At 39.0% G+C, this 18711-nt stretch overlaps 1 protein-coding gene across 6 annotated transcripts in view; it reads right to left on the reverse strand.

Moving 5' to 3' along the window:
* Positions 1–18711, reverse strand: part of GPC3 (glypican 3) — a 460817-nt gene that overhangs the window by 213191 nt on the left and 228915 nt on the right. For all 6 annotated transcript variants that reach the window (XM_055565179.1, XM_055565176.1, XM_055565177.1 and 3 more), the window contains exon 3: positions 6628–7322. In XM_055565179.1, the coding sequence (XP_055421154.1) occupies positions 6628–7322 (695 nt within the window). The remainder of the gene's footprint in view (positions 1–6627; positions 7323–18711) is intronic.

Genomic DNA, 18711 nt, shown 5'->3' on the forward strand with positions numbered 1-18711 from the left:
ACTTCTTGCACCTCCTATGTCTGTTAGTGGCTCCACAATTGGACACTCACTAAATGTTCCCTGAGATGAATGTTATTTCAGACAGTGCTAAAATTAATATCATAGTGAGGAAAGACCGGTTCCAAATTGATAAAGAGTACATCCAGGCTGTATATTGTCACCTTGCTTATTAAACTTATATGCAGAGTACATCATGCAAAATGCCAGGCTGGATGAAGCACAAGCTCAAATCAAGGTTGCCGGGAGAAATCTCAATAACCTCAGATATGCAGATGACACCACCCCTATGGCAGAAAGCGAAGAGGAACTAAAGAGCCTCTTGATGAAAGTAAAAGAGGAGAGTGAAAAAGTTGGCTTAAAGCTCAACATTAAAAAAACTAAGATCATGGCATCCGGTCCCATCACTTCACGGAAATAGATGGGAAACAATGGAAACAGTGATAGACTTTATTTCTGGGGGGCTCCAAAATCACTGCAGATGGTGACTGTAGTCTTGAAATTAAAAGATGCTTGCTCCCTGGAAGAAAAGCTATGACCAACCTAGACAGCATATTAAAAAGCAGAGACATTACTTTGCTGACAAAGGTCCATCTACTCAAGGCTATGGTTTTTCCAGTGGTCATGTATGGATGTGAGAGTTGGACCACAAAGAAAGCTGAGTGCCGAAGAATTGATACTTTTGAGCTGTGGTGTTGGAGAAGACTCTTGAGAGTCCCTTGGAGAGTAAAATCAAACCAGTCAGTCCTAAAGGAAATCAGTCCTGAATATTCATTGAAAGGACTGATGCTGAAGCTCCAATACTTTGGCCACCTGTTGGGAAGAATTGACTCAGTGGAAAAGACCCTGATGCTGGGAAAGATTGACGCTGGGAGGGGAAGGGGCTGACAGAAGATGAGATGGTTGGATGGCATGACTGACTCGATGAACATGAGTTTGAGCAAGCTCCAGGAGTTGGTGATGGACAGGGAAGAGTCCATGGGGTCACAAGGAGTTGGACATGACTGATCGAGTGAACTGAAGTGAGGAAAGAAGGGGAAAAACAGAGAAGGTAGAAAAGGTTGCAGTTTTGGACAACATTCAATGAAGCACATAACTAGTCAAGGTAATGAAATTGTGGGAGAGGAAACACTAATGCTGAGAAACTCTGAAATGAATCAATAAAGAAAGTACATAAGTAAAAATGGAAAAATAAAAGTGCAAACAGCCATGTGAGGACATATCAGCAATTTACTTTAGGGGGGGTAAAGAAAGTAAGCACAATCATAGAGATTCTTGAGAAACCTTCTGAATTAGCAATAAACATCCAACATGCTGATTACTGGGCTTCCCTGGTGGCTCAGACAGAAAAGAATCTGCCTGCAATGCAGGAAACCCGGGTTCAATCCCTAGGTCAGGTAGATCCCCTGGAGAAGGGAATGGCAACCTGCTCCAATATTCTTGCCTGGAGAATCCTGTCCATGGGGTCGCCAAGAGTCAGATACAGCTGAAGGACAGAGCACATCCATAAGGTATGGAATTCAATAATGTGCTGATAAATTTTAAAATGACACTCTCAAATACTACCCAAATGATGCCTCAATACTATTAAAGACCATGATATTTAACCTAGTTCACAAATGTAGATGAAGAACCAAGATGGATCTATTTACAGTCCCATCATTAATACTTTTCAGTAAAACTTTTCTCTTTCCTTACCTTCCTCTCACCTCTTCTCTCTTTCTCTCTCTCACACATATAAACACACAATAAAATATTGGTATTTTTATCCACTTCTTTGGGTTAAAATAACATGAAACGTCCTGGCACTTAAAAACAAGTTTAAGAAAAACTCATTATCCATTTGGCACCTAGAAACACGCTGTAGAAAGAGTACTGCACTGCGGCTTAGTTAGTACTTGCCATGTGCCTCGAACTCTGCCAGGTACTTTGAACCTATCATTTCAGTGAATTCCCACGTATCAGCCCCATTTGATAGATGTGCTCACAGCTTTGCCATTGTCATTCACTTCCAACCTCTGGGCCTTATCTTCTAAACAAGGTGGCTGGATTTGCTTCCAAGGAAGTATCAGAATCAAATGGAGTACTTTTTAAGTGACAAATTCTCTGGCACAGACCTATGGTATCAGAATCCCCAGGGCAGGGGGAGGGGCTCCAGGAATCTGTTTAATGAGTTCCCTAGATGATTGTGGTGATGAGTCAAGTTTGAGAACCACATGCTTACCACCTCCAGGCGTGCAGCAAGGAACAACATCCTAACATTTGCTCACATGTCTTCACTTGGTAGTCTGAAGAAGGGAAAAGTATCTTAGGGAAAACTAAAACATTAAGAGGGCATAATTATAAAAAATTCACAGTGCCCCACTCACTTCAGATCAGATCAGATCAGATCAGTCGCTCAGTCGTGTCCGACTCTTTGCGACCCCATGAATCACAGCACGCCAGTCCTCACCAAAAAACCAAAATGTCCTTCATGATCTGGGGTAGATGAGCAAAGTCCCAGCTTGGCAGACTTCATGGCTCCTGCATTGTAGGTGGATTCTTTACTGCAGAGCCACTGGGTAAGCCCATGGCAGACTTCATGCACAGCTTATAGCTAGCTAAAAATGCTGTCCTAACAGAGCTCTGGAAGAGCTGATTTTCACAGAGGTCTCTCACAACTTAACCTCAATCAGGACTAACTGGCCGGGTCTCACATTTGATCACAAGCGGAAGGTGAGGGACCTGCAGCAGAATCTCATTAATGCCTTAGTTTTCAAGGCGCTTAGGCTTGGGGGCCTTCTGTGGTTTTGTTAACGGGAATAGTGCTCTGCAATCCACCCAGCCCTCACTTCCCCTCACCACCCATAATGAATGACCCGGCCCCTTGATGGGGCATACAGAGTATACTGGATCACACCTGGGCCGTGATTCCCCACCCCCACCATTTGGTATACATTACTTAGAGCTGGCAATCATAAACCAGTAACAAGGCAGAGTTTACATACACTTTCTGTTCTAGTTTATGCATTCCCTGGGGAAGACAGACTTCACGCTCTCATAACCAGCAGGGAGCTGGGAGCAATCAGGCCCTTAATGGCCAAAACAGAAAGGGACTGACTGCCTCACTGAGCACCTCCTGACAGCCAAGGCTTTTCTTCCTGAATGATCATGGCATGAAATGTACTCCCTGTGTGTGTGTACACGTGCGCACACACAGATGGGCCCACGTGCACCTAACACACAGCAGGGTTGGCACCCCCAAAATAGCTGTTCAATTTAAGTTCAAGATGTCTTTGCAGAATCCTAATGGAGCTTTTTGAGTGAAAATCTGGGAGGGTCTTATGGGAGACAGATCAGTGTGGTGGAAAGAGTGCTCGACTGTAGCAGCAGCAGACCTTGGACCCTACTTCTGGCTCCTCCACTAACTACATAACTGTGGGCAAGCCTCTCTGAACTTTATTTTTTCATTTGTAAAATCAAAGGGACTGGACTAGGTAATCTCTTTCAGGCCTTCTAAGATTCACATTATAGTGAGATGTTCACTGTGCTGAAAATTAGTCAGTTACACGTCCATCTGTCAACAAAGCTAAACTGACCTTGTAAAGACTTAAGAACTATGTCTGGGGCCATTGAGTACCCAGCAGCTGGCAAAGTGCCATGAATAGAGCACATGCTTAAGAAATGTTCACTAAATAAACTTTCATGTCTAGAGCCTGATCAAAATAGTGGACTCAATCCACTACCAGCTCTGCCCCACCTCTTTTTCTGTGTTGAAAATAACTAGAGAAGAAAACATGTTTTCAAAATGTTGCTGTCAAAGTGACCAATATCAGTTTTCGAAATGTTGCTGTCAAAGTGACCAATATCAGAGGCAAACTTTAAAGCCTCCCATACTCTGTCTTTAATGTTATCTTCTTGTTTTTCCTCTTATTGAAGACATTTCCACACCCCTGGCACTCCGCTTTGTGTCGGACACATAGAGGGCCCTCAACGAACATCAGGTGAAATGAACATATGAATGCACTGGCTTTTCATTTTTCTAATTCTCTGAGATTTACTTTTGTTTAAGGCCTAAGAATCTGGCCTCAAATTATAAAGCAATCAGAGGAATAATTAACCACTGAAGAACACTATTGCTAGGACATTTCTGTTCATTTTACTATAAAATATTTTCTCAGCAAATGTGTTTTAAATGGCTAACATTCTGAATGGGACAATTAGAGCAGCTCTGTGAGTAGCCATCCTGTGGGTTGCATCATTTTTTGTTCTCCTTTCTTGTTTAATTCACCAAAGAAACCAATTACCCCTATCATTTCGTACTTGCAGCGCTTAAGGACAGGGCTAAATGGCCCAATCTGCCCTCCACATTCTGGGTAAGCGATGGTTCAGAGTGCATAGCAGTTGCACTGCATAGAAGGTAAGAGCATGAATCAAGTAAGGCAACAAGCCAGGGTTGGAACCCAAGTTTCCCTACTGCCATTTCACTAGCTTTGATGTCTGGGCAAGGTATTTAGGCTCTGTGAAGTGAAGTGAAAGTCGCTCAGCCGTGTCTGACTCTGCGCCCTGTGGACTATACAGTCCATGGAATTCTCCAGGCCAGAATACTGGAGTGGGTAGCCTTTCCCTTCTCCAGGGGAGCCTCCCAACCCAGGGATCAAACCCAGGTCTCCCGCACTGCAGGCAGATTCTTTACCAGCTGAGCCACTAAGCTTCATCTTGTTGCTGTGTCTGCAACCCCATGCACTGCAGCACGCCAGGCCTCCTTGTCCCTCACCATCTCCCAGAGTTTGCCCTAGTTCATATTCATCACATCAGTGATGCCATCCAGCCATCTCATCCTCTGATGCCCTCTTCTCATTCTGCCCTTAAACTTTCCCAGCATCAGGGACTTTTCCAATGAGTCACCTGTGAGTGTCAGATGACCACAATACTGGAGCTTCAGCATCAGTCCTTCCAGTGAATATTCAGGGCTGATCTCTCTTAAGATTGACTGGTTTGAACTCCTTGCTGTTCAAGGGACTTTCAGGACTCTTCTCCAGTACCACAGTTTGAAGGAATCAATTCCTCAGCATTCTGCCTTCTTTACAGACCAGCTCTCACAACCGTTCATGATCACTGGAGAGATCGTAGCCTTGACTATACAGACCTTTGTCAGCAGAGTAACGTCTCTGCTTTTCAACACACTGTCTAGGTTTGTCATCGCTTTCCTGCCAAGAAGCAATCGTCTTCTGATTTCATGGCTGCGGTCACCATCCGCAGTGATTTTGGAGCCCAAGAAGAGGAAATCTGTCACTACTTCCACCTTTTCCTCTTCTATTTGCCATGCAGTAATGGGGCCAGATGCCATGACCTTAGTTATTTTTAATATTTACTCGTAAGCCAGCTCTGAAGCTGGCTTCATCTACTCCTGTGTAAAATGGGGATAATATTAGGATCTATCCCATGGATTACTGTGACATAATTTTATGTAAACTGGTCAGCAGAACACTTCAAATGTGGTAGGATCCCAACAAGGCTAGTGTATTAGATGATTCTGCCACCTCCTTCAACAAAGGTGGCAACATTCAGGAATTAGTCACTATAACCTTAGTGAGAGCTCTTGGCTCTATGTTCTTTTCTGTACTGAAAAGTGTGTGCTCCTGTGGTTCTGAATGTGTGCATCCTAGCTTAGCAGGTACAATGTAACTAATAATGTCTGACTGAAACCAAGCAAGCTGCTCCCTCACAGAACTGTCCCACCCCAATACAAATACCATCAGGCTTACACTGGTATGAATCAAGGCTGCAGAAACAACTGCTGGAAGATATGAATGTTTTGCCTCATTCATTTGTAGCTTTAGTTAGTAGGTTCTAGCTGGGTTTCCTACTTTTAAAGACACTACTCAAAATGCAAATCAAAACTAACATCGCAAATCCACTACTCAAAATGCTGCTGCTTCTGCTGCTAAGTCGCTTCAGTTGTATCCGACTCTGTGCGACCCCATAGACGGAAGCACACCAGGCTCCTCTGTCCATGGGATTTCCCAGGCAAGAGTACTGGAGTGGGGTGTCATTGCCTTCTCCGTTACTCAAAATAGTAACGTGATTAAGAGCACAAGAGTGAAATCAGAACCAGAGAAACTGGTGATAACCTAATTAAAAGGACACCTGATCAATTTGTGAATCATGGCTCTTTCATTAACTATAGCTGGGTGCCCTTGGTCAAGTTTCCATTTCCCTGAGCTTCAGTTTCCTTGTTTACAAAATGGAGATAATAGCTCATACCTCATAGGGTTGTCAAGAATGTTGTGTTAACTAACAGCAGAGGTAACAATAACTAATAATTACCGAAGAACTGTAACCCATGTTACTCCCAATGAAGAAGATATTCTTTTTAATCTTTATTTTATCAATCAGCAAGATGAGGCTCATATAGAGCCTCATAACCAAGGTCTGAAAACAAGAAAGTAGATGGATCTAAAATGCAAAGCCAGGCTTTGGACTCCATAACCTGTGGATTTAATGCACTGCCCAGCTTTGTGAGGACATTCAGGCCCTCTATCATCCCTGCCCATATTTTTCTTAGTTCTCTCCGATGGCACCTACTGGCCATGCCACCACACCCCCAATAGAATCCAATTCCTTGGAAAACGGTAGAATGGTACTCACCGTGGTGGTGAGCTTTCCTCCGTTCTTCTGGACATACTGGATGGAGTCATGGATCGTAGAAAAGAGACCAAGCAGTACATTCTCCATGTCATAGACTCTGTACATGCCGTTCACCAGTTCCTCCAGAGACAGGATGTATTCTCTCCAGTACTTGTCAATCTCCACCACACCTGCCATACAGCCCTGCATGACCACATTGCAGTAGCCGCCACATGGTTTCACCATCATCAGTCCCTGGCAGTAAGAGCAGTACCACATCCTCGTGAGCATTCGGCCACAGTCCTTACTGAACTTCAGGTGATCAGTTGTGTTGATCACTTCAATTCCAAGATTCAGGGCCTGGAGGAAGATCCTAGTGACTTGCAGTGACTTGGAAACCTGGGTCATAATAAGCTTGGGGAAATTCCCAAATACTTTCAGGTCACGCCTTGCCCCTCGGAGGCACTCATTGATGTCTAAGGTGGACTCTGGAAGGCCTGGGTTCATTAGCTGGGTATAGATGACTGGAAACAGGCTGTCAAACAATTCATTGACCATGTCGTCCACGTTGATGTCAGAACCCAGGATGTAGAGAGATACATCAGTGAAAAATTCACCCACAAAGTCAAAAGCTTGTGGGGTCAGGCTCGGATAGTTGTTCTTGAACATGGCATTGGTGTAGTTCTTGGCGTGGCGAACGACAATTTCAAAGGCCTCTGCAAAATAAGAGATATAGAAATGCCCACAAATTAAAGCATGAAAGTCCAGTATTTAATTGAATTTGAGATTTCTCTATCGCTGTGGTGATTAAGGCCCCATTTGCCTTAAATAATTGACTCGTGTTTACTTCTCACAATTGCCTCTACTCCTGCAGTTGTTTGTTCCTATAAATCAATTTTCCTTTCTGAACATGAAGTCCAAACCTTGATGTGTACATAAATTCTTAAACACACAAATTATATTTCAAATGACGAAAGTCAGGATTCAGTTAACATTCTGGCCTCTCATAAAAATAGCGATTAAAAATTGGCTAAATGAGAACTTCTTTTTCTCTCATTGATTTATTCAGTTAAAAAGAAATTGTATTTCAAGACATTTATTTCATTTTTAGACAAAGATAAATATTTGACAACCAACCATATACTATATAAACACACATAACGATTTAAGCCTGTTCATCTCTGGAGGAAAGGCAAGTTCTTAGCCAAGAATAAAAGCTATCACCAATTTAATCATTTTGGTAGATAACTTTAAACGGAGCTATCTGACAGATTGCCAGACCTGAAAATGGAATTTATCCCCTAAACGGTATCAGGATGGAAAAAACAAGGCATGTACTTATCTATACATTTGATACTGAAAATAACACCTCTGCTATTTGCAAGCTGAACATCTGGAAGGATAATAGCTAAGCTTCCTTGGTAAGTTCAGCTTCCACATGGCTTGAAAGCCTTATCCACTCTACAGAGACTATGGGTTCAGGATTACATCTGCTGCCCCTAACCCTTGGCATAAGGCCTGATTAGTGTCACTGGTTTGAGAGAGAAAGTAATAATGTCACCATCCCATTTTCTCCAAACTGAAGCCCTCTAAGACACAATTTATCCCAAATAATCAGAGTTCTGCATTTCTTATGAGGGAAAGGAAAACAACAATAACAGATTTTTCAAGAAATAAGACATAGTTAAAACACAAAAATAATCAATTTTCCCAAGACTTTTAAAATTAACTTAGCACTTTCATTTCCTTCCAAAGAACAGAGGTCCACAACAGATGTAGCCCAAAATGATGCCATTTCAGGAGCCTTGAAAAATCAAATTATTACCATTTTCAGACTACCTAGAGAGACTGCATTCCAACTGCTCCTTGGGATCACTTAGCCAAACATCTCAGTCATCTGTGGCAGAAGTGAGCTCTAGGTTGTACCACCACCATCTGCCCCAGATTCCTCACAAAGTAGAACACGCATACTAGATTCTTCCCTTGGGTTTATGACCATGCTCAGAAATGTTGAGCGGATGCCAGAGCAATTCTACTGGGTTTCCAAGCCCACTTGAGAAAGTTAATCTTCATTTTCATCAATTGCTAAATGTTCATTTGTGATTTTTGTTGTTTAGAATACTAAGAACTTCTTGGAAGTCTTATCTATAACAATCTCTTCTTAACCTCATACACTATTCTCAATCCTTGAATCTAAACATTGAATGAATTCAAGAGATTTTCTAATGCAATCCAAAGGACCAATCAATTAATTCTTCAAAATCATCAGAAATTTGAAGATTTAAAACTATTCATTAATTTTAGCTACCAATCCTTTATTAATACTAGACTCTGTGCTAGGTTCTAGGGGTATATAAGTGCTAGGTAGATGGGGATAAATAATATGCTATCCTTGTCTTGAAAGTATAAGGTATGTGTGTGCATGCTAAGTTGCTTCAGTTATGCTTGACTCTTTGCAACCCCATGGACTCTAGCCCACCAGGCTCCTCTGTCCGTGGGACTCTCCAGGCAAGAATACTGGAGTGGGTAGTCATTCCTACTCCAGGGGATCTTCCCGACCCAGGGACTGAACTCTGCATTGGCAGGCAGATTCTTTACCACTAGCGCCACCTGTTGTTGTTCAGTCATTCAGTCGTGTCCAACTCTTTGTGACCCCATGGACTGTAGCACACCAGGCTCCCCTGTCCATCACCAACTCCTGGAGCTTGCTCAAACTTATGTCCATCAAGTCAGAGATGCCATCCAACCATCTCATCCTCTGTAGTCCCCTTCTCCTCCTGCCTTCAATCTTTCCAGCATCAGGGTCTTTTCAAATGAGTCAGTTCTTCCCAATGGGTGGTCAAAGTATTGGAGCTTCAGCTTCAGCATCAGTCCTTTCAATGAATATTCAGGGTTGATTTCCTTCTGGATTGACTGATTGGATCTCCTTGCTGTCCAAGGGACTCTCAAGAGTCTTCTCCAATGCCACAGTTCAAAAGCATCAATTCTTCAATGCTCAGCCTTCTTTATGGTCCAGCTTTCACACCTATATATGACTACTGGTGGCTAGAGCCACCTGGGAAGCCCTTAAATGCTATACCATATACCTTATAAGTGGGGCTTCCCTGGTAGCTCAGTGGTAAAGAATCCGCCTGCAATGCAGGAGTCACAGGAGACAGGAAATGCAGCTTCGATCCCTGGATTGGGAAGATCCCCTGAAGAAGGGGATGGCAACCCACTAGATATTCTTGTCTGGAGAATCCCATGGACAGAGAGCCTGGCAGGCTACAGTCCCTAGGGTTGCAAAGAGTCAGACATGACTGTAGCAACTGAAAAGGCATGCATAGCATTTACAAAGCATTTCCAAGTATATTACAATATCCACTTATTACCACAATCTTCTGAGTTTGGTTTTGCAGTCCCCACTTTATAGATGTAGAAACTGAGGCAAGCAGAATTTAAGCACTTTCCCACAGTCATGCAAAGCAGAAGTAGTCAACTCAAACTACTGTCTCCCAGCAATGGTTTCACTCTAGCTGTCCTCAGCCATATGGCCAAACACACACATTCTCAAAAGTCTTTGAAAGTCAAGTTCATTTTTAAGCTCATTATATTTCTATCGGCTTCTCCTCTCTGAATGGAAAAGTACTGGGAGAAATTGCAGCTAAAGCCAATTGTACTTTCACCTTTGTCTTGGGGCTGCATAAGGTCAGAGAAGGAAGACAGCTGCTGAGATGCTACCCTGTGGATCTCAGTCATTGAAGCTACCCTAAAATGAATTCTCTACAAGGCAAATTTCATCTTTGGCACAGTACATTTATTCTCTAATGTGCAAGATATATGGCAGTGAAATTCCATACACTATATGCCATAACTGTTTTAAGTTTCTGTTACAAGCACTGCTGGATCAATAGGAAAAGAAAATTATAAAAGATCATGAACTCTTCTCCAGAAATAATAACAACAACACATATTGCAGGGGGAAAGGGCTAGGGGTTCATATGCAACCTCAAACTCACATGTGCTCCCTGCTCCAACTTTCACAGCTCAGAATCCACTTAGCACATCTCTGGGTTTTACCCAACCCCCTTACTTCTATATCACAGGACAACAGCCCAAACCATAACTACTCAAGCAAAGACTCCTTGGGGACGTATAGGAACCAACACTAGGTGAAAAGTGATGCTCAGCTTGAAGTTGGCAACTTGAGGTTTCCTGAAATGAAGCCAAGAGCTAGAATTACTGCAAAAAATGTTCAGCCTACTGATTTTTTTTTTGGTCAGATAATAATGTACACTTATGCTAGGAGAGGTTTTCCTCTGTCTCTTTCCTGGGAAGAAGTCAAGCATTATATCCAGGAAAAATTAGAACAATGTAAAATCATAGATATTATGAAAAATTTGGCACCAAACAGAAAACATTCTATTTTTAACACTATATATAGAAAGATGATACAGATAAATACATCTGATAAATTAATACACATCCAAATATAGCAAGGTTTCTAAATTTACTAATGCCCCTATCACTATCCTGGTCACCCGTTTTGGACACACTTTACTGTTACCAACTTCCTTCTTAAATTATGTTGCTCCAAAAGGGACACAACTTTCCAATATGGTTTGATATGTAAAGTGTGCAATCAAACTATCACCTCTCTTGAAACGAATCAATAACTTGTCCCCTATTAACCCAGGACGCATATCCTATCACCAGAGCAAAATGACTGTCCTTAGTACTTGGTGCAGATGTTTCTTTATTCAGACCCAGACCAAGGGTCTTTTCAGTAGAAGACTGGACTTCTTTTTTTTTAATATAAATTTATTTATTTTAATTGGAGGTTAATTACTTTACAATATTGTATTGGTTTTGCCATACATCATTTGGAGAGAAGAATAAATAAACCATTGAGTTCCCTTCAAGGCCTTAAGAATAAAGCAGTCTTATAGAGGCAAGTTACTTTTTTCAAGGTAGTTTTTCCAGCATTGTTAAGAATGGCAAAGACTTCATAAGAACTTTTTAAATTCCTAGGATAAATGTCACACAATGGGTTGGACTCCAGTCTTTGTTTTCAAACACAGGTACCTTAATGTAAAAAGAAAACTGACATTTATGAGATACTTGTAAAGTATATGCCAGGACCTATGATGAACTTGCTCACATATGTTCTCTTACTTAAATTTAACACAACCCTATGTATTTAGAACTATTTTGACTGGTGAGGATAGTGAAGTTCAGACAGATTAAGTGACTCAGACAAGATAATATCTCTAGATGAATACCATGGCTTAAATTGGAATGTAGTCATTCTTAACACCAATATCCCTGTTAATTCCACAACATGCTCCAGTCTTGAAAACTGGACATTGGGAGACTTCTGGTTTTGGCTACAACATGTAAAGAGCTTGGAAATTATAAATTGTCATTCCCATTCTCAACAAGATAATAATAAACAAACTGAAAACCAATTATTCTTAGATTCCTCAGGGAACTGAGGTCACAGGTTAAACTGCTACCTTGAAATCTGGAAAGAGAGGCAAATACAGAGAACCACAGCTGAGATCTGCTAACCTGGAGCAGACACCACTCAAGCCATAAACTACTCAGAACACTTACCCAGTAATTCAAATTGCTAGAGGCTGAATGGGAACTGACTTGAGAGTTAAAAACTCTTGGATACCCAATTTTCTGGGTCTCCCACATTCCCATGGGATTTACTTCAAGAAAACACACAGAGTTCTCATGGTTAAGATCTAAGAAAAATCTTGTTTATTGGCAGAGGAAAAGTAATAATTTAGAAATATACCATAAGCATTCTCCATAACAAATGCCTGTTTTCCAAGGAACACAACTTAACCAGAGCTGAATAAATAAATAAATAAATAGAAGAAGTGCAGTTAGACACTCCAGTCCCCTCTAGCCTTTCTGTAACACCAAAGGGAGGGAAAAAAGGCTGAAAAATATTATGAGGGTTACAGTCCATGGACTTAAGCCCACTAAAAGACTGATTAATTGTAATACTATACATCACTTCAACTCCCCCCATACCTTACCATCAGAAAGACATAGATTCTATTTAAGAAGGAGTTCTTAGAGAAACCCACCAAAAATAGGTGAAAAAAAAATAGACTCCAGAGGAAACTAAAGTCTCTGGCATCTATGACTACAGCAAACAATAAATAGCCCAACTCCAAATCACATTAACATAAAAGTTCACACTAACAGTCTAATTACCTCAGTTCCTACTACCCAATATCATATCCTGCTTTTAACAAACAATTATAAGCCATGCAAAAAGCAAAAACAAAACAAAACAAAAAAAAACAGTCTGAAGAGATAAAGCAATTATCATAACCACACTCAGATATGGCACAGATTTTGGAAATATCAGACACAGAATTTAAAATAACTAGCATTAATATGTTAAGAGCTGTAATAGAATAAGTGGACAACATACAAGAACATATTAATAATGTAAATACAGAGACAGAAATGCCAAGAAATATCAAAAGGAAATGCTGCTGCTGCTGCTAAGTCGCTTCAGTCGTGTCCGACTCTGTGCGACCCCAGAGACAGCAGCCCACCAGGCTCCCCCGTCCCTGGGATTCTCCAGGCAAGAACACTGGAGTGGGTTGCCATTTCCTTCTCCAATGCATGAAAGGGAAAAGTGAAAGTGAAGTCGCTCAGTGGTGTCCGACTCTTAGCGACCCCATGAACTGCAGCCTTCCAGGCTCCTCTGTCCATGGGATTTTCCAGGCAAGAGTACTGGAGTGGGGTGTCATTGCCTTCTCCAACAGTCAGGCAGAGGAGCAGGAAATGATAGCAATCGAAAACACAAACAGAAATGAAGTATGCCTTTCATGGGCTTATCAGTATACTGGAAACGACCAAGGTAAGAACCAGTGAGCTTAAAAAAATGGTGATATAAACTTCCCAAATGAAAATATGGTGAGAAAAAAACGAGACACAAAAAGGAACATCCAAGAACTGTGGGAAAAATCAAAATCTGTAAAATATGTATAATTGCAATTCTAGAAAGAGAAGAAAGACAAAAGAGAGCAAAAGAAATATTTGAGGAAATGATACCAAAAATTTCACAAAATTCGTAATAGATACCATCCACAGACCCATGAAACTCAGAGAATTACAAGCAGGTTGAATACCAAAGTACCTGCTCTAAGGCATATCATATTCAAATAGTAAAAAATCAAAGACAAAGAGAAAATTTTCTAAGAAGCCAGAGGAAGAAAGAAAAACATCTTACCTATAAAGGAACAGGATAAGAATTATGTTGAACACCTCATCAGAAATCATCCAAGAAAGAAGAGAGTAAAAGGAAATATCTTGCATTGAAAGAAAAAACAACAAGCTAGAATTCTCTTTCCAGCAAAATTACCATCAAAAAGGAAAACAAAAACCTTTCTCAGACAAACAAGAATGGAAGAAATTTGTCATCAGTACACATGGCTTGCAAAAAAATGTAAAAAATATGTTTTTCAAGAAAAGTATATAAGCCAGAAAATCAGATCTACATAAAGAAAGGAAGAGCATCAGAGAAGGAATATATATATATATATATATGAAAAATAAAACCTTTTTTTTTAAAAAAATGATTTAACATATAACTTTGTTCAAAGTAATAACAGCAATAATGTATTGGTGATTATAGTATATGGATAAGTAAAATGAATATTATAAGGCACTCGAACTACCAGTGAAGCAATTTAGTGTAGACTTGAAAGTGGACTTAAAGTAGTTTAGAAAGCATATTGCAAACTTGACAGGAACCACTAAAAATTTTCAAAATGAAGCATAATCAAGATGGAATCATATATCTCAGGCTTCAGTTAAAGCCTGAGAAGGCAAAAAAAGAGAAGAAGATTAAAAATAACCAAAACAAATAATATGTGCAATAAACAAAAAGCATTTATAAATGATGAATATTAACATATTACCTCACTAATCACTTTAAATGTGAATGGTTTAAATACAAAAAGTAAAAGATAGAGATGATCAGAATAAACATAAAAATAAAACCCAACTGTAGATTATCTAAGGTAACACATCTTCAATATAAAGATACAGATAAAGAGATGAAGAAAGACATATCATACTAACACCAGATAGAAAAAACTGGAATACCCAAATCAGTTTCAGAGCACACTTTGGAAGAAGGAATATTATCAGGAATAAAAAAGGGTGTCACATAATCTGAAGGGTCAATTCTCCAAAAAGACGTAATTCTTATATATACAAACCCACAATTATAGTTGGAGACATCAGCACCCATCTATCAATACCTAATAAATCCATCGTGCAGAAACTGACTAAAGACATGGTTGAACTGATTAGCATCATCAATGAACTAGGTCTAATTGACACTTATAGGATAATTCATCCATCAACAGCAGAATATACATTCTCAGGCTTACGTGTAACATTCAGCAAAACAGACCGTAACACTTGGCCATAAAATACACCTTAACAAATTTAAAAGCTCAGAAATCATACAAATAATGTTCTTAGCCCACTCAATGAATTTAAATTACAAGTCAATAACAGAAAGGTAAGACAATATCCAATCCTCTGCAAAGTAAACAACACATTTCAGTACAACATATGGGACAAAAAATGTCTTAAGAGAAATTTTTTTAAATGTTTAACTAAATGAAAATGACCATTCAACTTACTGAAATTTGTGGTATGTAGCAAAGGCAGTGTTTAGAGGGAAATTTGTAGCATTGAATGCTTATATTAGAAAAGGAAAAAAGATCTCAGATCAATAAATTTAAGATTTCACCAAACAAAACTAGAGAATTAAGAGCAATATAAACCTAAAGCAAGTAAAAGAATACAAATTATAAAAAATTAGAGCAAAATTCAGTGAAACTGAAAATAAATATCAATAGATAAATCCAACAAAACAAAAAGCTAGTTCTTTGAAAAGATAAAATTTTAAAATATCTGGCCAGGCTAATCAAGAATAAAACAAAAAATACAATTTATTAATATTAGAAATGAAAGAGGGGTCATTATTAATAATTATATGGATATTAATAGGATAATATATGAATATTATGAACAACTCTATGTCCCACGACTTGGTACACTTGATAAAATGCACCACCAATTGCTTAAAAGACAAAAGCCACCAAAACTTACAAAATGACAAATAGGCAAACTGAATTATTCTCTGTTCATCAGAGAAATTATGTGACCAATTAATAAACTTCCAAAAGCAATGCAGGTCCAGATGGTTTCGCAGGTGAATTCTATCAAACATTTAAGGAAGAAAGAATACCAACTCTATACAATCTCTTCCAGGAAATACAAGCAGAGAGAACATTTCCTAATTCATTCTGTAAGACCATAATTACCCTAAAACCAAAACCAGATAAAGGCATTATAAGCAAGGAAAGATAGATACCAATATTTCTCACAAATATAAATACAAAACCCCACAATAAAATATTAGTAAATCAGTTCATATAATCCATCATATTAAAGGGCTATAAAAAATTGTACCAATAGGTACAGAAAAAGCATTTACCAAAATCCAACACCATTCATGATAAAAACTTTCAGTTAACTAGAAATAGAGGGGAAATTTCTCTACTTGATAAAGTAATTTACAGCTAATATCATACTTAATGGTGAGGAATTAGAGGCTTGCTCCCTAACTTAAGATAAGGGAACAAGGCAAGGATGTCCCTTTTAGTGCTTCTATTTAATATCATATTTAAAGTCCTACCTAACATATTAAGACCGGAGAAGGCAATGGCAACCCACTCCAGTACTCTCGCCAGGAAAATCCCATGGGCAGAGAAGCCTGGTAGGCTGCAGTCCATAGGGTTGTGAAGAGTTGGAAACGACTGAGCGACTTCACTTTCACTTTTCACTTTCATGCATTGGAGAAGGAAATGGCAACCCACTCCAGTGTTCTTGCCTGGAGAATCCCAGGGACGGGGGAGCCTGGTGGGCTGCCATCTATGGGGTAGCACAGAGTCAGACACGACTGAAGTGACTTATTAGCAGCAGCAGCAACACACTAAGACAAGATAAAGAAATGAAAGATACACAGATTGGAAAGGAAAAATAAAGCTGTCTTTGTTCAAAAATGACATGCTTGTCTATATAGATCATCACAAAGAATTGATGTAAAACTCCGCTTGAATTAATAAGCTTATATGGCACGGTTGCAGGATACAAAGTTAATATACAGAAGTCAATTGTTTTCTATACACCAACAATGATGAACTGGTATTTCAAATGGGAAACACAATATCATTTACATTAGCATCCCCAATGGAAAGCTTAGATATAATTTTAATAAAATATGTATAAGAATAAGTAGAGAGATATTCTCTGTTCATGAATAGAAAGGCTCAATATTATTATGAAGTATATTCTTCCAAACATGATCTATACATTCCATGGAATACCAGTCAAAATCCTTGCAGGTTATTTTGTGGATAACAATACTAAAATTTATATGGAAAGGCAAAAGACCCAAAATAGACATCACAACACTGAAGAATTTCAAAATCACAGGACTAGGACACCCAAGTTCAAGAATTTCTATAGGTTATTATAAGATAATGGCTATATTTCCCTGTGCTATACAGTATATCCTTGTTCCTTATCTACTTTATATATAGTACTTTGTGTCTATTAATCCCATACCCCTAATTTGTACTGTGTCCCTTCCCTCTACCCTTTGGTAATAATTTATAATGGAGTATAATCTGAAAAAAAAAAAAACCAAAAAACTGAATCACTGTGTTCTACACCTGAAACTAATACAATATTGAAAATTTTAAAAAGAACTACTAGACAATCAAATTGTTAATTACTGTTTTCTCAAAGTGCCTATATCTACAATCAGATACATGAGAAACATTGAGACCAAAATAAATTTTCAAAGAGGGAAAAGAAATTCTTATAAAGTTACAGTAATCAAGATGGCATAAAGTGAAAGTGTTAGTCACGCAGTAGTGTCTGACTCTTTGCAACCCCATGGACTGTAGCCTGCCAGACTCCTCTGTCCATGGAATTCTCCAGGCAAGAATACTGGTTGGGTTGCCATGCCTTCCTCCAGGGATCTTCCCAACGCAGAGCTTGAACCTGGGTCTCTTCTGTATCCTGCGTTTCAGGCAGATTCTTCACTGTCTGAGCCACCAGGGAAGCCCCCAAGACAACAGAGTGTTAGCAAAAGAATAAAGAAATAGATCAATGGAATTGAACACAAAATCTCGAAATAGACTGACAAAAAGAAGAAAGGCAATTCAATGAAAAAAAGATAGTCTTCTCAACAAATAGTTCTGAAACAACAGGACACTTATATGCAAAGAAATAAATCTTAGATACAGACCTTACACTCTTCATAAAAATTAACTCAAAAAGGACTGTAGACCTAAATATAAATTATAAAACTTGTAGATGATAACATGGGAAAAGATCTTGATTATTCTGAATTTAGCAATAAGGTTTTAGATAGACTATCAAAAGTACAATACACGAAATAAATGATTGATAAGCTGGAATTTATTAAAATTTAGAACATTTGTTTTGTTAAAAGAATAAAGAAACAAACATCTGTTAGGAGAATGGAAAAACAAATCACAGCCTGTGAGAAAATATTTGCAAAATATAAAAGAACTGTTAAAATTTAACAATAAAAAACAAACAATTCATTTTAAAATGGACAAAAGATCTGAACAAACATCTCATCAGTGAAAATATGTAGATGGCAAATAACCATAAGAAAATATGCTCAATGTCTTATGCCATTAGGGAATTTCAAACTAAGCCAACAATGAGATACCAATACACAGCTATTAGAATGGCTAAAATCCTTAACACTGACAATACCAAATGTTGACAAAGTTGCAGCACAACACTGCTGATGGGAATGCAAAGTAGCAAAGTCACTTTAGAAGACAGCTTGGCAGTTTATTATAAATAAAATTATGATCCAGCAATTGTGCTCCTAGATATTTGTTGGATCAAATTGAAAACAAGTTCACACAAAAAGCTATGCATGAATGTTTATAGAGTCTTTATTTATAATCAACTAGAAACAAGCAAGATGCCCTTCAAAGGATAAACAGTGGTATATCCACACAA

This window comes from Bubalus kerabau, chromosome X, assembly GCF_029407905.1.
Source record: "Bubalus kerabau isolate K-KA32 ecotype Philippines breed swamp buffalo chromosome X, PCC_UOA_SB_1v2, whole genome shotgun sequence".
NCBI classification, from domain to species: Eukaryota; Metazoa; Chordata; class Mammalia; order Artiodactyla; family Bovidae; genus Bubalus; species Bubalus kerabau.